This window comes from Cololabis saira, chromosome 13 (genome assembly GCF_033807715.1).
Source record: "Cololabis saira isolate AMF1-May2022 chromosome 13, fColSai1.1, whole genome shotgun sequence".
Taxonomy (NCBI): domain Eukaryota; kingdom Metazoa; phylum Chordata; class Actinopteri; order Beloniformes; family Belonidae; genus Cololabis; species Cololabis saira.
The window spans coordinates 13,054,679-13,077,057 of NC_084599.1; the positions used below are offsets into that span (position 1 = coordinate 13,054,679).

At 42.1% G+C, this 22,379-nt stretch overlaps 1 protein-coding gene across 1 annotated transcript in view; it reads left to right on the plus strand.

The window, feature by feature from the left end:
* Positions 1–22,379, plus strand: part of ncanb (neurocan b) — a 181,224-nt gene that overhangs the window by 99,222 nt on the left and 59,623 nt on the right. The window contains exon 10 of the mRNA XM_061737766.1: positions 17,490–17,606. Within this exon, the coding sequence (XP_061593750.1) occupies positions 17,490–17,606 (117 nt within the window). The remainder of the gene's footprint in view (positions 1–17,489; positions 17,607–22,379) is intronic.

Genomic DNA, 22,379 nt, shown 5'->3' on the forward strand with positions numbered 1-22,379 from the left:
GTTGGGGAGCTCTGTCCTAAAGGGCTCCTTCCTCAGGCCTAACTAACCTGTCTAACTTCAAATTGGATAGAGAAATAGATTCAGAAAATGTGTCCAAATATGTAAGGCTTTGCAAGAGATATTTGCTCTGGATACTGCCAGGAAGACAATAGATAGCATACGTACAGCAGGTATTTCAAAGAATTCATAGCTAGTGAAAACAAACCTCACACTGCGGTGTCAGGTCCTCCTGACACCGCAGCAGAACCTCTGGTCCTCCTGACACCGCAGCAGAACCTCTGGTCCTCCTGACACCGCAGCAGAACCTCTGGTCCTCCTGACACCGCAGCAGAACCGTGGTCTGTCTATCCCTGGCACCCGCTCACGTCAAACTTACCGAAGCATTTCCAACGCAGCAGGCCCAGTATTTGGGCCTCTGCCGGTAAGTTTTGATACAACTTTTACTTCTCCCGTGTACACCGCAACTGTCTTCTCTCCGCTGCGGGCTCCTCTTGGAGCCCTCGCGAGTAAGTTTTGCTCTGAACCACCGGCTAAAGCAACTAGCTAGCTGCTCGCTACTCTGCCATTACTCGTTACTGGTCACCGCTGTTTTCCGTCCTCAGCCACCACCATCTCCACCTCAACAAGCTTACCTGCTGGATGTAGCATGCTGTGGCTAATCCTGTGGATATTCCTGGGGTTCTCGTCGCTCCTCTACACCCGGACCCTCGGCTCCTCGACGCTAGCTCTCGTTAGCTTCCAGCTACCGCTCTCGACCGGGACCATGCCGCCGCTCCACTCCGCCGCGGCCCACCACCCGCGCCCGACACCTGGTCCACTCTGGCAAAACCATCCTCCACACAGCCGCTCAGGACGCATGTTTTCCTACAACTTCACGTCGCCAAACTCCATTCCTTCCTTCTGGTCTTCCTGCCGTCCTGCAACTTCGTTACGTCATCACAACAAACAGAATCTGTCCAATCTCCGTCCACTTCCTCAGTCCTCTCAGCCAATCACCAAGCAACACCACCTGAAACTGGCTCTGTTCAACACCCGCTCACTCAACAACAAAAGCCTGCTGCTGAATGAATTTATAACGGACAATAATCTGGATTTCCTCTGTCTAACAGAAACCTGGCACAAACCCCTGGACTATTTCTCACTAAATCAGGCCACTCCCCCCAACTTCACCTACATGGAACAAGCTCGTGCTGAGGGGCGGGGGGGCGGTGTTGCAGCAATATACAGAAAGGACATTAAAGCAACCTCCATCCCCATTCCTGTCATTCCTTCATTCGAACACACTGCCTTCAAACTACCTGGCCCCACTCCTCTTGTCACCGCCGTCATTTATCGCCCCCCCAAACCAAACCCCTCCTTTCTCTCGGATCTCTCGGATTTTCTGACCCAGCTCTGCTCCATCTCTCCCTCTGTTCTCCTCCTGGGTGATTTCAACTTCCACATCAACGATCCTAACTGTAAACCTGCTGCTGAATTCCTGGACCTGCTACACTGCCTCAACTTCACTCAACACGTCGACTTCCCCACTCACGCCCGCAGCCACACCCTCGATCTCGTCTGCTCCACTGGCCTCACAATAAATCAGCTCTCCAGCCTCAACCTCCACGTGTCTGATCACCTGGCAATCATCATGGACATCAACATCCCCATCCCCACTCCCAAAGAAGCACGCAAAATATCCTTCCGCAACATCAGATCCATCTCCCCCTCTGCCCTCTCAGCCTCTCTTGCCACTCAGATGTCCGCCTCCCCTCCCCCGTCACCCGACAACCCCTCGGACCTCGTGGATTACTACAATCATACACTCTCCTCCTGTCTTGATCAACTGGCTCCCATCAAAACCAAAACAGTCTCTTTCGCACGCTCAGCACCCTGGTACACCCCTGAACTCCGCAAACTGAAATCCCGTAAACGTCAACTCGAGCGACTCTGCAAGAAATCTGGATTAACTGTTCACCAACTCGCCTACACTGATCATCTCCACCAATACAAGGATGCCCTCAACTCAGCTCGCTCCACCTACTTCTCCAACATCATCCATTCCGACTCCTCCAACCCAAAGGCTCTCTTCTCCACAATCAACAAACTTCTCAAACCCAGTGACAACATCTCCAACTCCTTCACAGTCTCTAAGTGCAACGACTTCCTCTCATTTTTTCAATCCAAGATCCAGACCATCTACAGTAACCTGACCACCTCCTCCACCCCCTCCACCTCCCCACCTGTTTACCCCCCCTCCACCACTCAGCCCCTGTCTCACTTCTCTCCCATGTCTTCAGCGTCTCTTTCCACTGTCATGACGGGCATGAAAACCTCTTCCTGTGCTCTGGACCCCATCCCATCCACATTTATAAAAAACTGTCTCCCAGCCATTTCCCCACTCATCATCAACATCGTCAACTCCTCCTTCAGCTCTGGATCAGTCCCGGACACCCTCAAACTGGCAGCTGTCACCCCCATCCTCAAAAAACCTGGACTCAACCCTGACACAATGAACAACTTCCGGCCCATTTCCAACCTCCCTTTCCTGTCAAAAATTCTGGAACGCGCCGTCGCCACTCAGCTCAAGACCCACCTCACCTCCAATGATCTGTTTGAAACATTTCAATCTGGTTTCCGCTCACGTCACAGCACAGAAACAGCCCTCATCAAAGTCACCAATGAGCTCCTTCTCTCCTCCGACTCCGGCAACCTCAGCATTCTCCTTCTCCTGGACCTCACAGCAGCCTTCGACACCATCAGCCACACCATCCTCCTCTCCCGCCTGGAATCATCTCTCTACATCACCGGATCCGCCCTCTCCTGGTTAAAATCCTATCTCACCAACAGACATCAATTCATCAGCATCAACAACTGCTCCTCCTCCACTGCCCCTCTGTCACAAGGCGTCCCCCAGGGTTCGGTGCTTGGTCCTCTACTCTTCATCCTCTACATGCTCCCCCTTGGCAACATCATCCGCCGCCACCGCCTCCACTTCCACTGCTACGCCGACGACGTCCAACTGTACATCTCCACCAAATCCCTCACCTCTGCAACCCACTCTACCCTGACCAACTGCCTCGCCGAAATCAAGTCATGGATGCACTCGAACTTCCTCCAACTCAACTACAACAAATCGGACATGCTCATCATCGGCCCAAAATCCCTCACCAAAACCGCTCACAACTTCACCCTCACCATGGACAACTCCATTCTGTCTCCCTCCACTCACATCCGCAACCTCGGAGTTATCCTGGACAGTAACCTCTCCTTCCAACACCATGTCAACCACATCACAAGGACTGCTTTCTTCCACCTCAAAAATATTGCCCGTCTCCGTCCATCACTCTCCTTCTCTACCGCTGAAACCTTGATCCACGCCTTCATCACCTCAAGACTCGACTACTGCAATAGCATCCTCTACGGTTCAACTTCCAAGGTCCTCAATAAACTCCAATATATTCAAAACTCTGCCGCCCGCCTGCTCACCCACACCCGCTCCAGAGACCACATCACCCCAGTCCTCCAGAAGCTCCACTGGCTCCCCATCCCTCAACGGATCCACTTCAAAATCCTTCTCCTCACCCACAAAGCCCTCCACAACCAGGCCCCCTGCTACCTCACCAACCTGCTCCACCGCTACACTCCCTCCCGCAGCCTCCGCTCCTCTGATGCCAACCTCCTGTCCCTTCCTGTCAGAACCAAGCACCGGACCTGGGGCGACAGGGCCTTCTCCATCGCTGCACCCACCCTCTGGAACTCCCTCCCCAAAAACATCCGTGACTGTACAGACCTCCCAGCATTCAAATCCCATCTCAAAACTCACCTTTACAGAACTGCTTTTAATGTGTGATTAATGTCCTGTCTCATGTTGTGTCCTTTTGTACTGTCCTGTGTAATTGTAATTTGTATTATGTGTTTTGTTTTAATGTAAAGCGTCTTTGAGTGCCCAGAAAAGCGCTATATAAATAAAATGTATTATTATTATTATTATTATTATTAAGTCTTTCCTATTCTGTGTTCCAGCATATTGCTTTTCACTCTTCATCATTTCTGCAGATACTTTCAAATACATTTTAATGTCAATGCAAAAGCAGTCGTCACTACTGATAAGTCAGAAGCCCCATTTACAATCTTTGTTGTGCTGTACACATGACTTTGTTATTTCCTTAGTGTCTTTATTGGAAAGTGTCCTGCCTGTAGGCTCCTTTCAGGTGCCTATCCTATATATTTGCAGCATTTTCACTTGTGAGAAAACATCTCGCACCGAGATCCTTCTGCTGTCTTGTGAACCAACTGCATCTAATGTCTGGTTTGGATCTGGATATTTTCTGGAGTTTGAATACTATTGCATTGCACAACAGATGACACAAAGTTCATAATGTTGTCTGTTTTAGTTTAACCACACCACAGCTGTTTTTTATATAATATAATGTATATAATAATTTAAATCATAATCTAATGTTTTTTTCCTTTAATGATATCAGCACATTTTAAACCAAATTGAAAACACAGATCATATCACAGCCTTTTTTTTATAAACACAGACGCACATAAATATACACACACATTTTTTGTTTTAGCCGAGTAACATCTTGTTAATCATAAATGTGTATTACTATAATTAATGTGGAGTGCATTTCTTTGATTTGAGGGAAGACTTTTTTTTTTTTTTAGCTGCTTCTTCAACACTCAAAGTCTCTGCTTGGGTGCAAATTTCCTCCGCTTCACCTTCAAACTGCGAAGAGAAGCCAGTAACAAGTTACCATCTGAGGGAGACACTATGGAGTAAAACATTCTTGTAGCTGGGAATTTTGACAGGATTGTTTTTCAAAGATCTGACAGTGGATAGAAGTAAATGTGAGAGCAGAAGCTTGATAGCACACCGAAGAAGACCAGGTGAGAGAGCTCAAACTGGAGAGCAGAAACACAGGTTTAGAGGTGAAGTTGGGCAGATCTGAACACAAGCAGAGATATCTGGAGTGTAAAAGCAGAGTTTTGAGCTAAAGCAATACAATATCTGGCCCTAAAAACAAGGAATCCGGCTGTTTATTAGAAAAAAGTACAATCTTGATTAAAGATAGCAATATACCCCCAAAGTTACTTGGCGCCAACTATCAGACTGTGTGTGCTACTGAGAAGCAATATCGAACAGAGGTGTGCCGTGGATTTCATCACCTTTGCTTCAAAAAGGCTCCATTACTTCACCATGAAGGTTAATCAGTTTACTAAAAATACCTGAAAACTGGTCACTAATATCTGCTCACTGCACACTTGATTTAAGGGCTTACTTATCTGTATGCAACCAAGTTCTGTGAGCTCATATTTCAAAATGATTTGAGTGCGAGGGATTCTTATTTAAAGATGTCTTCAAAAAGAAAGCATAATATATAATGAGAGAAGCAAAGGAAAAAAGCCAAAGAGGACTAAATCTGTGTGTGATTAGGATTTTTTTCTTGCTATCTGTTTAGGAATAGAAAAGAGGCTTCAAGTGCAGGAGTTGTTGGATCCACATTCTTGTTTGTCAGTCCTGCTATGTAGGCCTGTAAAATTAAGTCATATTAAATTTCTGGCATCTCACTCCTCCCTGGACCTCTCCAAGCTGATTCGGTGTGACGCTCGGTCCACAAGGTGCTCACTAAGAGCTCATCGGCTGCTTTTGCTGTCTCCCACGTCTGGCACTGTATCTAATTGTTAGTGTCATGCTTTTCATGCTTTGTGCACTGGGATGTCTGTGTCTTTCTCTGTTTTGCTTGTGCTAAAAAGGATGAACATTTATGCTGCTAAGAAGGGGTGAAGTTGGAATTGGAAAATCTCATTTTGGAAATAGATTCAGAAACCCAGTTTGGTTACTTTATGTAAACTGTTTATTGATGGTTTTCTTGTTGTGAACCTGTTTTCTTCCTGCAACCCCACAATTCTCTCTCTTTTACACAACAACCCTTTAACGATATCTTACTACGTTAAAAATGAGTAAACTGATAAAAGTACTATTTACATATTTAACGATCAGCAGAAGTTTAATATTGTAGCAGAGCGAGTGCTACGGGGGCCCGACCGACAGGATGGAGAGACACGGAGTTTCGTGCAGAACCCTTTTTATTGCAGTTACACACCCAGGACACAGTGCACAAGCACCTCACGCCAGCAGCAACTCCTCCGACCCCTCGCTGCTGTCCAGCTCTGCCTTATAAAGGCAGGCAGGGTGGAGAGCTGCAGCCACTCAGGCGGATGGGACACAGGTGCGCGTGTCCCATCAACCTCTCCACCCTGCCACAAATATGTTGGTGAAATGTAATCATTTCTGTAACCTTCCTCTTTCTTAATTATAATTACGAGTGGTTGAGCTCAGTGTTCTCAGTGACTAGTCTAGATCTTCTGTTTTCACTCCTGACCAAACACTGACCCACATGTGTGTGTGTATGTGTGTGTGTGTGTAGGTAGGTGTGTGTGATGGCAGCTCTCCCACCTGCAGAGCTCATCAGTCCTACTTTGTCACAGGTTGCTCTGCTCGGGTTCACTGCAGTAAATAGAATTATTACACCTGCCTCCTGTGCAGTCTTCCCCTTTAAGATTCAACCACATTCCCGAATGGTGCAGGGAGACTTCCGCAGCTTCTCCTCAAACAATGTGCTGCTTCTTTCTGCTTGATTTCCCTCCAGTTTTCAGCTGCTGACAAGCCAATTAATCATCACAAATATTTAATTAAAAAAAAAAAACAACAGAAAAACACAACTTTTACTCTTAACTCAGTCCTCAATGGTGGCATAGATGGCTGGTGTACGCAAAGGATCCAAGTGAAGAGGCCTGGGAGACAGGAGCAACAAAAATTAAGTTTTTAGCTTATAGATCATGTCAGTGGGGAAGATATTGTATTTTTTTTTTAAATGCTGAAAAAAATAAATAAACAAAGACACTTCATTTAGGCCTGACCCCTTCAGATTTAACTTGTTTACCCACTTCTTCGGACTGGCAAATGGAGAGCAGGAAGCCTGGTTTCAGAGAGGCGAGGCATGCAGAGCCTCTGCGTTGTAAGCACGACCTCGGGGACGAAAGGGCTGAATAGTTTAATGTAAAACTCTAAATTGTCTGACTCTGCAGACTGACTGCTGGGGCATCTGCTGACATCATCTGCAGAGACTAACAAGTACATTTAACCTCTGTCTTTCTCCATCTCTTTTTCTGTCCCCTTCCACCTTCTCGCCCTCTCTGTGCTCACACAGAGCTCACCTCTGTAAATGAATCTTTTTGAGGTAATCTAAGACTGCAAGATAAGCTCTGCATCTCTCGTGCTGGAGACAAGTCTTATCTATATTTCAGCAGGAGGAGGAGGCTCATATTCCCTCGCTGTGCATTCAGCTGGCTAAACACACAGGGGCTTGCCTGTTCGACAGACGCTGACGCATGAATAATATTCTTATCCGTGAGCGCGTCGACCCCTGTCCGGCTTGTCAGAGGAGAGTTTGAGTTTAGAAGTCATACAGGTCAACCAAACCATCCAGTGAGCTGACTTTAACAAGACACAATGTTCTAATTATTTGTTTAACGGTGTATTTCTTCATGAAAATTACACACTTGACCATTTATACCAGATTTAATAGCAGGAATTCTGCAAACATTTCTATTTTTGTGTGAACAGGGACCCGAATTCTCTTTTATCCGTTGTAAGCTAAAATATTGGCCGTAGATGAAAGTCTACCGCATTTCGTTGTAGATGGGCACGCAAAGCAGAGAATGATTGACTTTTTGGATACATTCAGTAGGTGAATATAATCTAGTTTAAGTGTTTACAACATGAGTAATTGATCCATGCAGCAGCCTCTGCAGTTTGAGAAACGAATCCACTGTGGATGTGCCAAAAGCACACTTGCTCCAAAAAACGGAGCGGATTCCTGCAGACTTTCATGTTGAATTGCACGAATAAAAAATGTAAAAAAAAAGACATAAACAAGTTCACACCCTGGTACAAAAGGCAGTTTTTATCTCTTTCACAAACATCAATCTTACTTGTTTAATATACAGTATTATGGTGTGCGTGCCACTGTGAGTGACGCACCATGGCTGCAACGCCCAAAACACACGCTGTGGTAATGGCAGCAGCTTCCTGTCAACCTTGAAACTTACAAATTGTATTCTTTCCTCTTTGACGTGAACTTTTGTGTTTGATTTCAGCATGCTCTACAGCTGAAGTCCTGTGGTGGCCAAAAGTACCAATATATGATGCGCATTTAGGACGTTTAACATTTAAAAGAGTTTATATCAGGAAGATTTTGTTATGATGTTGTCAAATCTTCCATTTCTTTACACAAACTAGTCTTTTTTTGTCTACATCAAGCATTACTGCTTGAACATACCCCCAAAATATTACAAAAAGCTAAAAATAATAATTGTGTCCAACTCATGGTGCAGGTTTGCCCCAAACGTGGCTATAACGTTTGTTACTGATGGAGCCACTTTCACCAATGTATAATTTACCCCTTCTCAACTCATGAAACACATGTTTCCATGGCCATCGTGCAAGTGACAACATCAATATTTCACAACATAGACTCATCAAGCTTTCACGACGGACGCATTTAGGACCACATTTTGAAGTTTAGTTCTGCCATTCATATGGCTCTAACCGCTCTGTGTGCTTCAGTGCCTCTTAGCGATGTGGTGTAACATTAAATTTTAACGGGGGAGCTCTTGCTGGGCCCAGGTGATGGCTTATCACGCTCGTAGAAGGGGAACACTTGAATGGACCGAGGCATGATCTCTGTCTCAGCAAAACTATTACAAGGTTCAATGAGTCTAAGCACAGCCATGCCGTAGATGATAAGCAGGGTTATATACAGTAAATGTCAGTGCGTATGTATGAAGTTTTGCACCAGTTTTTTCACGCAGGCATCAGTGTTTCTGTCAGCACAACCTTTTCTGCAGGTTTCCTTTCAGTGGAACTTGCAGTTGATAGCTTGCACAATGTTTCCCGTTGCAAAATCCTCATTCATCGTCCGCTTTTATTCCTGAATCGTGGTTACAGTATAAGTTGACATCAAGCAATGACTTCCAAAACATGCCACAGCGCTGAGCTAATCTCTTTCCTGAGAAGCTTTGAAACAACTTTAGATGACCCCCATTGAACAGTTACTCAGAAATCCCACAGCAGAACATATTTCGTTTAACTCCCTTCAGAATGAAGAAAATGTTGCCATATCTGCTCCGTGTCAGGAAAAGCAACTTATCTAATTTGTGACGATGTATTTATGTGGTACGGCAGACCGCATTTTTTGAAAGCCGAAAGACTTAAAGCATCGCTCTTTTAGTTTTTCTGCCTATCTCAATTTTTACTGTCCCATCCAGCAGCTCTGGCAGTTTCTCTTTACACCCCCGATGTTTTTTGTTTTTTTTTTTCTTTTGGACTCTTAACTTTCGCTGTTTCTCTTTCCGTGTAAAAGACAGGCACAAAGTGGGGATAGAAGAAGCATCCTATTTTAAGACCAGTGTGTAATTAATCATAAGCCAGCAGCCGACATAAAGAGAGGAAGAAATGTATGATAGCTTCCTCCGTGAGTTTCTGTTCCTCCCTAGATGACACTTTTTCTCTCTCTAAGCTTCTTCATGCTAAATTTTAATCCTTTCCTCCCATCATTCCTGTGGACCAAAGCCTTTCTCCTCCCTCTTTTCCTCTCCCATGCTATTTTCAATCCTTTCTCACTTTCATATTAATGAGTAGTTAAACTGTAGGAGCACACAAATAGACAATGATTTCTAATCAAAAGCAAAATGCATTCTGATGAAACAAAAACTAGGCTGGTATGAATGTTTTAACAGCAAACTGGCCGTGTATAATGTTAAGTGACGATTCTACGTGTGTTTATCCGTTCACACAGGCCATTTCTCTGGACTGGTATATGGCTGCAGTGATGCAATCTATAACTATGATTGCCCCGCTGAGTCTGGATGTGATTGTTTGTGGACAGATGGTGAAAAACACCGTTTCATTTATGTGTAATAAGTCGTCACTAATTGTCAACAGATTGGATCAATGTCCTGTTCTGCTGCAGCTCAGCTCTCTGGATTAGCACTGACACAGCACAGCCACTATTAATCACTGCCGGTAGATGGTAGCTGAGGAAAAGTCACATTTAAGGTATTATTAAGGCTGTTTTACTGGAAATTGTTGAATTATGGTGCAAAATGGATCCTTTGCTAGAGGAAATTGGGCCAATACAAGTACACTTTTAAGGTTTTATGATGTAAAACACACATGGATAAACACAGCTTGCACACAAGATTTGCTCACTTTTCTATTCCTATGAGTGCTGATGCCTTTCACTTAAATCCTAAGGAGCTTCTGGATTACTTTGTGTCACTCTCATTTGTTAAGACGGTAAGAAGAGCCATGCAAGGCATTCATGCAGATTGCAATATAAGCTGGAGCTACTGTGTTGGCCTCTGTGATGTGAGTGACGGGGACTTGGTCACGAGGAGTTCACCCTTTTGGCTCCTGTAGCCTTTGGAAACTTTGTGTCAACACTGCGTGCAGAGATATTTAGATGCCAGAATTATCTTTGGCTGTAGATGTGAGAAGCCAGAAAGACACTGACAGATTATTGCATCAGGAGATGTTTGTAGCACGCTGAAGTACATTTTGACATTAAACTTTAAAAATAATTGAAATGGATTTTGAAGTAACTCCACATGAGTTTGTATTTTTTCCTTTCTTTTTAAGCTTTTTACCTCATGCAGGATGTCTGAAGTTTTGCTTCTAACATGACTAGATGGGTGTTTGCACTATAATTAAGTCCTATAGTGTGAATTAGTCTGGGGCGATAAACCGAAAATTTACCGTTACAGACATTTACTGTGATGACCGACATCAATTTTCCCATGCCAGTAAATTTGGTGTTGTGATTTTAAAAAAAAAAGTGTTTGACTGTGTGCTGATAGGCTATTTTCATTCCCCTTTAAGACCGTGTACAGTGTATCTTCTGTATAATCATGTGACTTCACCCATCCTGTCTGAAAGAGAAAGGAAACCCGAGAAAATGGCTGATGGTTCAAACAAAGAAGCGTCTGACATAGCTGCAGATAAAATAACAGAGATCTCAAATCTCACGCATTCAGCGTGAGACTCACGCATTTCAACAAATTCACACGCTCTAACACCACACGCGACATTTCTCACCCTGAAAAATTAACTTCACCACACAGTAATTCCGACAGACCCCCTGCAAACGAGTCAAGGGACGCTACCGTGCGCTCAACTCAGAGCAGCTGTCTCCAACCAATCACCCATCATAATTTATTTTTGTTGCCAGGTAAGGTTTGAGTTTCAGCTTCAAGCGTTCCATGAATTCTTTGCGCAGGTTATAACACACATAACTCTTAAACACAAACGGGGACACACAAACCCCCATCGTTCAGGGGGGACAATTTGGGGCTAAATGTGTCTTTCTTTCTTTTTTTTTTGTTGGTTTAGAGCAGAATGAGACCACTGCTGTCAATAATAATAATAATGAATACAGCGCGAAGACGAATTATTTAATATATCATGAATATTGTGAATAGACAATGGCCGCTACGGTGATTTTCTTTGCTACACTGGGAGGGAGACATATGGTGCACAGGGTTTAAACGCCTCATGAAAGTAGCGACAAAAGGTACACCATACCATCGCGTTTATCATACATTTATCGTTATTGAGTTAAAAGTGTCCAATTTATCATGATATTGACTTGAGGTCCTATCGCCCAGCCCTAGTGTGAATCTAAGAGTTATTTTAGATTGTGACATGATGCAGTTTCAGTTAAAACAGAGGAAAGAGAAGAATAGATCTCCTGCGATGTTCTGTAGAGTATCTAGTGCATGGGACAGGTTATAATAGGGAGCAGCTCTAAAAACATTCCTCCGTCCATTATTGCCATTGAAGCAAGTATTAAGCCTGATCTGGCCTTTGGAGTTAGTTTACATTCACCCACTGTTTACCTCCCTGTCTAAAAAAGGCGGCAGCCACCTGAATATGAAACAGTAAACAGGTGCATAAGGGTCTCACACACTGAAGAAGCCAAGGCTCTCCAGGGAGGAGAGACGACTTCAGCCCAACCTGTTGTGAGCAGAAGATTTTCTGGTGTTTTTCAGTTTGCTATTAAAGTGGATTCAAAACAATCTGATCTAATGCCTCAGAGGAAAGAAGAAGAATAATGGCAATGGATTTTCTTTAGTCCACTATCAGTCCCTTTGTTTTACCCACAAGATGCTGATTCCCACAACAGTTCACGATATGTTCCAACACATCCTAAATACTAATGCATCCAACAACTGCAGGGTCATCTGAGGACTTCAGTGGTCGGCAGGGTAAATACAAAGTGAGTACACACGGCCCTCTGAGGCTCCAGTACACTTTGTGTAGCAGTTTGTTAAGCACACATGCCAACACTGAAGCTAGTCCACCGTCCAGGAGACTTCAGGAAGATCAGCCTGTCATCTTTTTTCTTCCCCAGCATGGCAGGCAGACAGAGATGATGCAACTTTGTGAACAGAACAGACCTTCTTTGGCTCACTAATTAACATTAGGAAACCCATGACACCCATGACATGAGGACAAAAACGTGTAGACTTGTAGTGTTATAAGGAAACTTAACTTTGCTTTCCTGTTTTTTTTCCAACTGTTTTTAATCCAGTGTGAACAGATGGGCTTGATCCGAATCTTGTCGGTGAAGTCTGTTGTCAAATCAATCCCCAGTGTGTGGATGTGTCCTTGGGCTGGACACTGAACCCCACATTGTGGGTAGAAATCAACTGTATAGAAATCAAAGTGCTGCAGAATACAGAGTGATTGTGAAATGGAAACGGAGTAATGTGGATAGATTTGTGTAAATGAGGTCATGAGGAAGTGGCTCACAGAAATTTGGTGATAAATCTGCTATTAAATACAACCCCCCAAAAAAGTCTGTCGGGAAAGAAGCCAAACTTCCTGAAGTTTATCAAGTGACCTTCAGGCTGGAGCAAACAAAGTAGGATGTGAAAGTGCCCTTCACTGCAGTGTTACACTAATTAATTTTATCAATATGATTCTTTTGATTGCAAAGAATGTAATGGTAAATTGGTATTAATATTTAATGCAGACTTTCTTGGTTCAGATAAGACGAGTCGTGATGTCTTTGACAATCCCCTGACTTCTGGCCAGAAGAAAATTAGTGTCATAATGAATTATTCTCAATAGCCTCAGAATTGTAATGGATTTCAATCCCCAATATAATATTGCATTTTCTATAAGTATGTCTAAAGTTAAGGGACATGAACGTCCATTTCACCTTCCATCCAGAAGGTCACTTTATACTGAATGATAGAGAGTTTTAAGCTAGTAAGATGTTGGGAGTTGCGTGAAAATCACTGACCTTGAAGTTTTTAGTCTTTTGTCTACTGCAAGTTGTTTGCCTGGTTTTAGTCACATGAAATAAGGTGTGAATGGTTGTGAAACAGCTTGGGGAGGAGATTCAGGATTACACTGAGGACAGAACCCACCAATTTAGCACTAAGGTGGTCTGTCTGATTGTTCAACACGCTAAGTTGAGTAACGTTTAAGACCCATTAGCCCAGCTAGTAATAAACTCAATCAGATTAGTGACGCTGATGCAGTCTTCTCATATAAAATGGTTGAAATGCTCAGCGGACACATCTCCAAGTCTTTCCGACCGGCTCCTGATCCAACTTGTTCACAGTCCTGCAGGTCTGCTAATGGACCTCTGAATCCTGGTCGGGGGAGCTGGCTGTCATGTTTTGTGCCATGCGATTGTGGAATTCTTGTTTAGTTTCTCCAATTTACAGTCCAGTCCAGAATCCTTTCTTGTCTGAGTGTTTTGTCCTGACAGTGAATCAGTTTTTTGTCTGAGGGTGGTGTTAGGTTTGAGGTGGACCAGGATATCATGCTTGGAAAAGATCTGTCCCAGTTTCTCGGACAGTCCCCTCCGCACATGGAATTAACACATTTTTTTGTTTCACTTTTTCTGACATGGGCACAGTTCGGATATCAATAAGTTTGAAATGCTCTCTTGATGTGCTTATGTTTTTTCTTTTCTTGTTCCTGCCTTTAGGGAAAATATTCTCAGCCTAACAGTGTAAAGTTTTGATGACAGTGGGTTTTCCAGCGGGAAGAGTGGATCAAAAGGACAGACACTAGTTTTTGTGTGTAGATTTCTGGTATACTTAAGTTTTAACACTTCTGTCCTCCTTTATATGCAAAACACAGTCATAAAAGTGGAAGCTCTTTGTTTGTCACAATCAATCTAGGCTTGACTCAAGCCTTTGAGAATTTCCATTGATGGTTCAATCCCCCAGACCCTCCTACACTGCTCCCAAAGATGCTCTACAGTGTGTGACTGTACAGACAAAGTACTTGTCTGTGGACTGGATTCGTACAATAAAAAGTGCTGGAGCGTTTGTGTGAATGGATGAATTCAGTCCGTTGAACCAACATGGGGTTTAAATGGGCTATATACACATTAGGGCTGGGCGATATGGACCAAAAGTCATATCTCGATATTTTCTAGCTGAATGGCGATACTCGATATATATCTCGATATTTTTTCCGTGCCATAATTGGGGTTTCCCCCAAAGCATTATAGCATAGCATCTCTGTTAGCATCACTGTTAGCATCTCTGTTAGCTTCATTTTTTTTCTGAGGGAAACCCTTAAAGAAAACAGTCAGTTTTAATACAAAGCCTTGTACCAAATGTCACACAGGTACATTTATTAACTGAGGTCTGCACAATATCAACATGTATAAAACAAATGAAATAAAAATAAACTGCCTGCATATAGAGAATAAAAATGCTTCTTGAATAAAATAAAATAAATATCCCTTTCCTGCATAACAATTAGATTAAAATACACTGTGCAATTAATACAATGTAGAAAGTAACAGGCAGACTTTTCCACTGAGGTTGACAGTTGTGCAAATAACAAAACATTTGTGCAAATCTCAAATAAAACATTCAAGTCAATTTGTCACAAAATAAGCTATATCAAAATCAAAAAAAAAAAAAAAAAAAATTTTTTTTTTTTTTTTTTAAATCGATATAAACAATATTGTCTCGTACCATATACCATGAAAATATATCGATATATATTAAAATCTCGATATATCGCCCAGCCCTAATACACATAAATGTAAACCCTTTAGTATTTACACAAGTGTGGTATAGTTCTATTTACTTTGCTGATAAAGTAGTAGCACAGAAGCCAGATACTGTACATTCATTAGGAGTTAGTTCAATCTGACAAGTTAATTACATGGATTTAAAACCTCTGTATCTGCAAATAAACTACAAAGAAAATGTAAATGTTGCAATGAGGATCCTTTATCGGTTAAAGCTATTTTCTGGTTCTTACGGTCTGTAGCGGCACAGTTCTACCCCAATGATTTATCATCTACACCACAGATTATAAATCATCTTTAATTTTATCCTGGAACACATTTCTCTGGATATTGCTGCTTTATTTTAGTGACTGACGTATGCAACATTATTTACCCCCAGGGGGATCCCTCTCAAACCAAGTCTGTGTGTTTTATACACTCGGGTGTATGCCATGACGATCATTTCACTATTGCGCCCGTGGAGTGTCACCAGTGATGCATTCATATATGTCAGATGGATGGATGTGTCACATCTAGAACAGCGTCTTTCCTTCGCTCCCTTCTCTCCATTTCCTGAAGACCTTTATAACTAACCAGCTTCTCACACTGACCATATCATGTGTGTGTTTTTCCCCCTTCTCCATCAGCGCATCATTAACCTTTAAGCAATGTATGTTTTCAAAGCACGTATGGTGTTGGTTTTTCCCCTCTGCCTTGAATTAAGAAATGAGCCTGTCTCTAATGGGTTTTCTCATTCGGCAAATCACTTTTATGTATTTTCAGTGGCAGCTTTTCCATCACCTCTCCTGCCCAGTGTATCAATAGTAGCCTCTCTCCAGCCGTGGGAGTCTATCAACCTCTTTCACAGGAAATTGAACACACACCCACATTATATCGCACCGGCATGTAATGAGCCAGGGTCAGACAAGCAGCCAGAAATTCACACATATCTACTTTCATGTGTACGGATGCGTAAACAAACTCACACACAAACACAAATGATGGTAGTCTCAGACTTCCAGGGGAACTGCACTCTCCGCTCATACATCATTAAGTGAATCTGGGTGTTATTATCGAGAAGGCACAGTGTATTAGATGGCCTGACAGATTGTGTCAGGGCCTGCAATCCTATCAGGATTGGATAATAAAAAGACACTTAATCGAGCCAGTTCCCAACAGTCTCTCTTTGCACACAGAATAAAAATCCAGATAATCACTCTGCGCTCTAACCGTCCTTGTCAAAGTCTCGTCCTTCTTCCCTCCCATCCTGAAATTTAAGAGCATTAATTATGACTTAATCTTGTCGTCTCAAATTTAATCTTGTATATCTCCACCATTCATTCACCAAATATTTCCGATGAAGAGATACATAGTTATAGCCTAGGTACACCAAATGTATTTATTACCTTTGTTGCACAGCAGGAATGTGCAATAGGAATAGGTTCCCACCCCAGTATGCATGACTAGGTGATCATATCTGGGTTTGACTCCTTTGCAGAATGAGACTTGTGAAGCGGGAGAATAGAAGCACGCTACATTTCTGGCATGCAACTCTCCTATATAGGCAGCATTAGGGATGGGCGGTATGGACTAAAAAATGTATCACGATAATTTCTGGCATTTATCCCGATAACGATAAAAATTACGATAAAAAAAATACCAATTCAACTCCACCTTTTCAACTATAAATCTATCTCGCTCTCAGATCCGCCATGTTTGTTACACAAAAACGTCATCAACAGGAATTTATCTTTCTTTCTTTCTTTCTTTCTTTCTTTCTTTCTTTCTTTCTTTCTTTCTTTCTTTCTTTCTTTCTTTCTTTCTTTCTTTCTTTCTTTCTTTCTTTCTTTCTTTCTTTCTTTCTTTCTTTCTTTCTTTCTCATTTCCTTCCTTTTTCCCTTCCTTCCTTCTTTCCTCCTGCTCTCTCCTTCCTTCCTTCCTTCCTTCCTTCCTTCCTTCCTTCCTTCCTTCCTTCCTTCCTTCCTTCCTTCCTTCACGTACGTTGTGCGTGGATTTAACGCAGAACCATAAATCAGCTTTACACAAAAACGTCATCAACAGGAATTTATCATTTTTACCGCGAGATGACAAATTCTTATCGTGAGGAATTTTTTTGACGGTATATCGTGAACGGTAAAATATCGCCCATTCCTAGGCAGCATGGATACAAGAACAGGAAATCTGGTACCAGGAGCAGGGATTTGTCTCTGTGATATCATCCCACTCTACTGCTCTGTGTTTTTCCTAGCGGGGATGGGCTGTCAGGATGATGACAGGAGTCAGGACATGTTTCTTGTTTGGTGCCTGTTGTAGTTTGTCACCTTTCCAGCCACTTTTTAATCGCCTTTAACCATCCTCCACTCTTTCTCACACACTATCTCTTTACAGTGGAGAATAACCCATGCCAGACCAATCCTTGTCTCCACGGTGGGAGCTGTCTGCAAGAAGGCGATGGCTATAGCTGCTACTGTCCTCAGGGCTTCTCTGGAGAGAGCTGCGAGATCGGTGAGTCACTGCCAGGTTAATTCTGCGCGGATTGCGGAGACCTTTCAGGTCAGCAGCTGCAGACACATGCTGTGTCACTGTGGCATAGGGTGGGGAGGCGGGAAAGGCATATGGTGGGTTTACATTTAGCAGATGTTCTCAGATATGTGATGAACTCGTGAGGAAAACTCCAGCAGCCTTCTGTGGGTGCCGTTTATGTTTGGGGCTGTGGATCCTCTCTCATTGAGCCGACTACTTCGCTGGCAGGTTCAGCCGTTTTGGATCAGGCTTCCGGAGTGAAAAGTGAAAAGGGAATATCCATATGCCGCAAGTCAGCCATTTGTGCCAGAGGCTGTTGAAAGTGTGCGTGCACACAACTGTGTGTGTGATTATTTCCGCCCGAGTGTGCGTGTGTTTTCCCTCTCTGTCCCACGAGCAGGAGGCAGCTCGTCTTCCCGCTCAGCTGTGTGAGGAAAAGTGTGGCTGTCAGAAAATGACAGTGCAGTGATTTAGGTGTGTGAGCCTGTGTGTGTGACAGGGACATGCACACATACAAGGACACGCTTGCCACAGAGGAGCTCTGAGCTCAGCAAGAGGTGGAGTAGTCGACTAAAGTGTAGAAGCGGCACATTCACTGCTGTGAATGGGAAATGAGAGACGAGAAAGTAAAATGAAGAAAGAACGGGATGTGGAAGAACACAAGAGTTAAGAAATCAACATCAGAGATTGAATGAGCTTAAAAACATAAGGTAACGTTTTTAAAAAAATACCCCCCCCCCCCCCCCCTCAAAAAAAAAAAAAGGTTTTTTCAATCAAACTTCAGGGGGCATTAGCTGCATATTAGGCACATGGATTGACACATGGAAGTTGGTAAAAAGGAATGTTCCTCTCAGTTTAAGGATGTATAAATTGTTTGGTGTTAAATTTGCAGTTACAGCAAGCACATTCTCATTATGCAAGGTTTTGATGGCTATTTGGAATACCTGTTAGATGCAGGATTCAGCGCTCCACTGAGTTTTTCATTGTCTTTATGTCATTTTTACTGATACAAAGGTGTTCACAGAATCCAATATTGCACATTGATTCCGAGTCTTGGACAACTTTGTGCTAAACCGCATCAAAGGAAAAATAAATTATAGTAAAAAGAAATGATACATTATAGTATGCGCAAAAAAATCCACAGCCTGACACTTATGTCTTCATAGACTTTCTTTTTACTTGTTTAACACAGTTTGTGTTTAAGAAAACATTATGACCTCTGCTTCCTAATCTTAATAAACAATCATACCTGATTTAAATATGTATATATGGTTTTATTAGCTTTTATTATAATATGCCTGTTCTTCAGAGCTCTGCGTTGCACATTGATACAAAGAAAGATCAAAGGTCAATATGAGGCTTTGGGGGGTCATTACTCATTGAAGGGGGTCAGAGGTCAGGAGGAAAGGGTCAAAAAGGACATATTGCCCTCCTCTGGTTATCCATTACCTTTAATGATTGATTCAGATATGCATCTTAGGAAGTTCTACATCGGAAATCAATCAACAGCATGTTACTGGATCAATCATTTATGACATTTGTTGTATTACAGCCACCTTTATATTGATGGTTGCTCAAGACCATTTGGTTGGGGGTATTATTTAGCTAGAAAAAGGAACTCATGGTTTTACAAAGAGCTGGAATCAATTATGATGTATAAGCACATTTATAAAATATTTTTCATTTGCTGATTACTTGTAGGCATTGGGGCCTGTCCTTGGACTTTCTTCTCAGGACTGCTTAAAGCCTTTATTTTGTGTGTGTATATGTTTATTATATTGCCAAACAGCTGCACAGTTTGGCAATATTTTTGATTAATTTCAAATTATGGTAGAGGCAAAAAGGTTAGTTATCTGTGATAATAATATGCAGGACTGCAGTGTTACAGAGACAACACAGTCCAGTTTTTTTAGGGGAAAGTGGAAACTATGACTCAGTTCCATTTTACATCCTAAACACCTGTTTTCTTCATTGGGGAAAAAAGCTTTTGTCTTTGTTTTCCAGTTGCGATCAAATACAGCCACCACAATCTCTATGTCCAGCAAAACGCAGTACACTAACCCCTGCGCTGTTTTTACTTAATATGAACTGTTAACTTTCGCCTTGTCACTTTAAAAACCCCCTCCCAGATTTGGGTGGTATTTTTGGAAGTAGGTTTTTTGCAGCTTTGCAGTCCTGCGTTCCAGTGTGGCTTTGTGGACAATAGTAGTCTCCTCATCTACATGTCTTACTTTATTCAAACTCATCAGTGTCTTTCTGTACAGACAGTCATTGATTCCAATGATACACTTTAATGACACCAAAAGATTAAGCTATAGTATTTATTCAAAGCATCCAGCTGATAATCAGGATCATGAGGAATTTCAGATTCTGCAGCAGAACAAATGAATGATGAGGCACAACAGGGTCTAGCAGTTTGATGACTGTGTCTTGATATACTGTATATAAATGAAATATAGCATATTTCCTGTGTAGCTGCGATAAACGTTTGTTTGTAGACATAAGGGCCAAAATGAAGACAAATATGGAAAAAAAGCACTCATGAGGGATTTACTCAGATGTTTCCATGAAATAGTTAGTCTGTTTGCCTCTTTTCTTTCATGAGGTGCATAAGAAAAGTGTTCAAGGCGTACTTAGTAGAAAAAAGAAATATATATATATTCTGTCCTATAAATAATCCCTCTCAATCATATTTTATGGCACACCAGACATCTGTGATGCTGCATTTATGTGCACTCAGACACCAGCCTCTGCTGCTTTCATTCGTCTCCCCTTGTCTTTTCTTCTGTGTGCTGCGCTTTGGGTAAAGTTTTGGCAGCTGGTGAAGACACCAGTCAGTGACATTCAGTGAGATGTTGGACTTTGACATGAACTCTGACAATGCACACCCTTCTCACTGGTTTGTGCGTAGGTGTGGATGTGTTTAATTGTGCCTTTTAAGGTAACCGCAGCTTTACTTCTCTGGTTTGCTGATTTGTATTGCAACTCTTGCTCTTTCTGTGAACATACTGTATCTGTTACAGTGCAGGAGAAGAGAGAGGTCATCAGTGTACATTTTATTGATCTAACAGTAAGTTCTGAGGTAAAAGTTTACCTTTGCGAAAATGGCATCTATCGTGAAAAAAATGTATTTTCTATATTTAAGTGTATAAATCTAAATGTTGGAAGAGATAACCAGCTCAAGAATTAGCAACTAAAATGAGTCAAATAACATAACCTTCCCTCATTGTCCGTATATACATAGAAATATGTCTGTTGTCCAAACCGAAGCTAATTGCAAGTAAGAAATAGCTTAAGCAGTAACTAAAAATGACTGAGGATAAAAATGATACGACTGTATAAGAATACAAACTGGTAACAGTGACTTACTCTGTTTGTTACCATTTGCTACCATGATTTATTTGCCATTGAAAGTTTTGTCAAACACAAATACAGCACCGTCTGTCACTTTGTGCCATGTTCTCTTTCTCTACCGGTTTCTCTATTGCTTATTTCTTCATGGCTTGACTGGAGACTAAGAAAACCCTACAGTTTCTACATGAGCCCCTACCTTTTCACACCATTCCGTGCAATGCAAATCACAATGGAAAAAGCGGCATTTGGCGGTTTGGCACCATCATAGCGTATTGAGGATGTGGTCTCTGCTTCACTGAAACCAGCTTCACTAATTTGACAAGACTTTTTAAACTTAACAATCCTCGTATGACCCAGAGCCAGGGTGATCGCCACGTCAGTGTATTTCTAAAATGATAGTGTGCAGTCATAATGGCTTGTCTTGGACTTGAATGACATGTACATATAGTTTTTTCAGAACCGTCATTTCTCTCATGTCAATTAACTTCTTCATTCCATCTTAATTTATGAAGCAGCAAAGTGTTTTCAGTGTAAGTGCTATAAATGTTTTAAATTAATGGTGCAGTGACTAAAAATAATGACAGTATAATGACAGCTACTTTGCTGTTAATTGAGGACTTTTTCCACGTGGCACAGCCCCTTTTGCTGCTCTTTTCACCAGATAGTTCAAAACAAGTAGCTTGTCTCTCACACTGGAAAAAAGTGTATTTGTGTCTTATAGAAAAAACCTCTGAGTTAAATTCAGGTGTGTTCTTGATTATCGTTGTTTCTTGTTGATAGAGAAATATATAAAAAAACAAACTGATGCATATGCAGATTTATCTCAGGACAGCTTCTCGGGGGGGTAGTTTTCCACTAATGTAGCCCCTCTCGCCTGCAATATTTAAATGTCACTGGTTTATGAATATGTCTGCCACAGTGCAGAATCAAAAAGCATTGTTTGGAAGGTTGACAAGCCCCCAAAAGAAAAGGGCATACAAGTGGTATTCATTTATCCTGTTTACATTCACAAGAAGATAATTTTACACCCAATTAAAGGTTTTAACTATCAGAGCAAAACTGAAAAAGATCTTTCCCTTACAAGCCTGTAAATTGGGTGACATTAATGTCAGCTGAACAACAACATATGACATATTGCACAGTGTTATTATCATCATTATTATTATTATAGGAGCAAAGTGTTGCTGACCAAATGCACTTTATTATTTGATCGTCAGGAAATGTGACCACACCAAAGAGGAACAACATTAGCAATGCTCTTTGTCTAGCAACTACTACAACTAGGAAACCAACAGATTGAGCCGAAACTTTTCTTTACTACAATTTCCCATCCTGAACAAGCACAAGGTGACTGTGGAAAGAAAAAAACACTTTAACAGAGAGAAACATCTGGCAGAAACA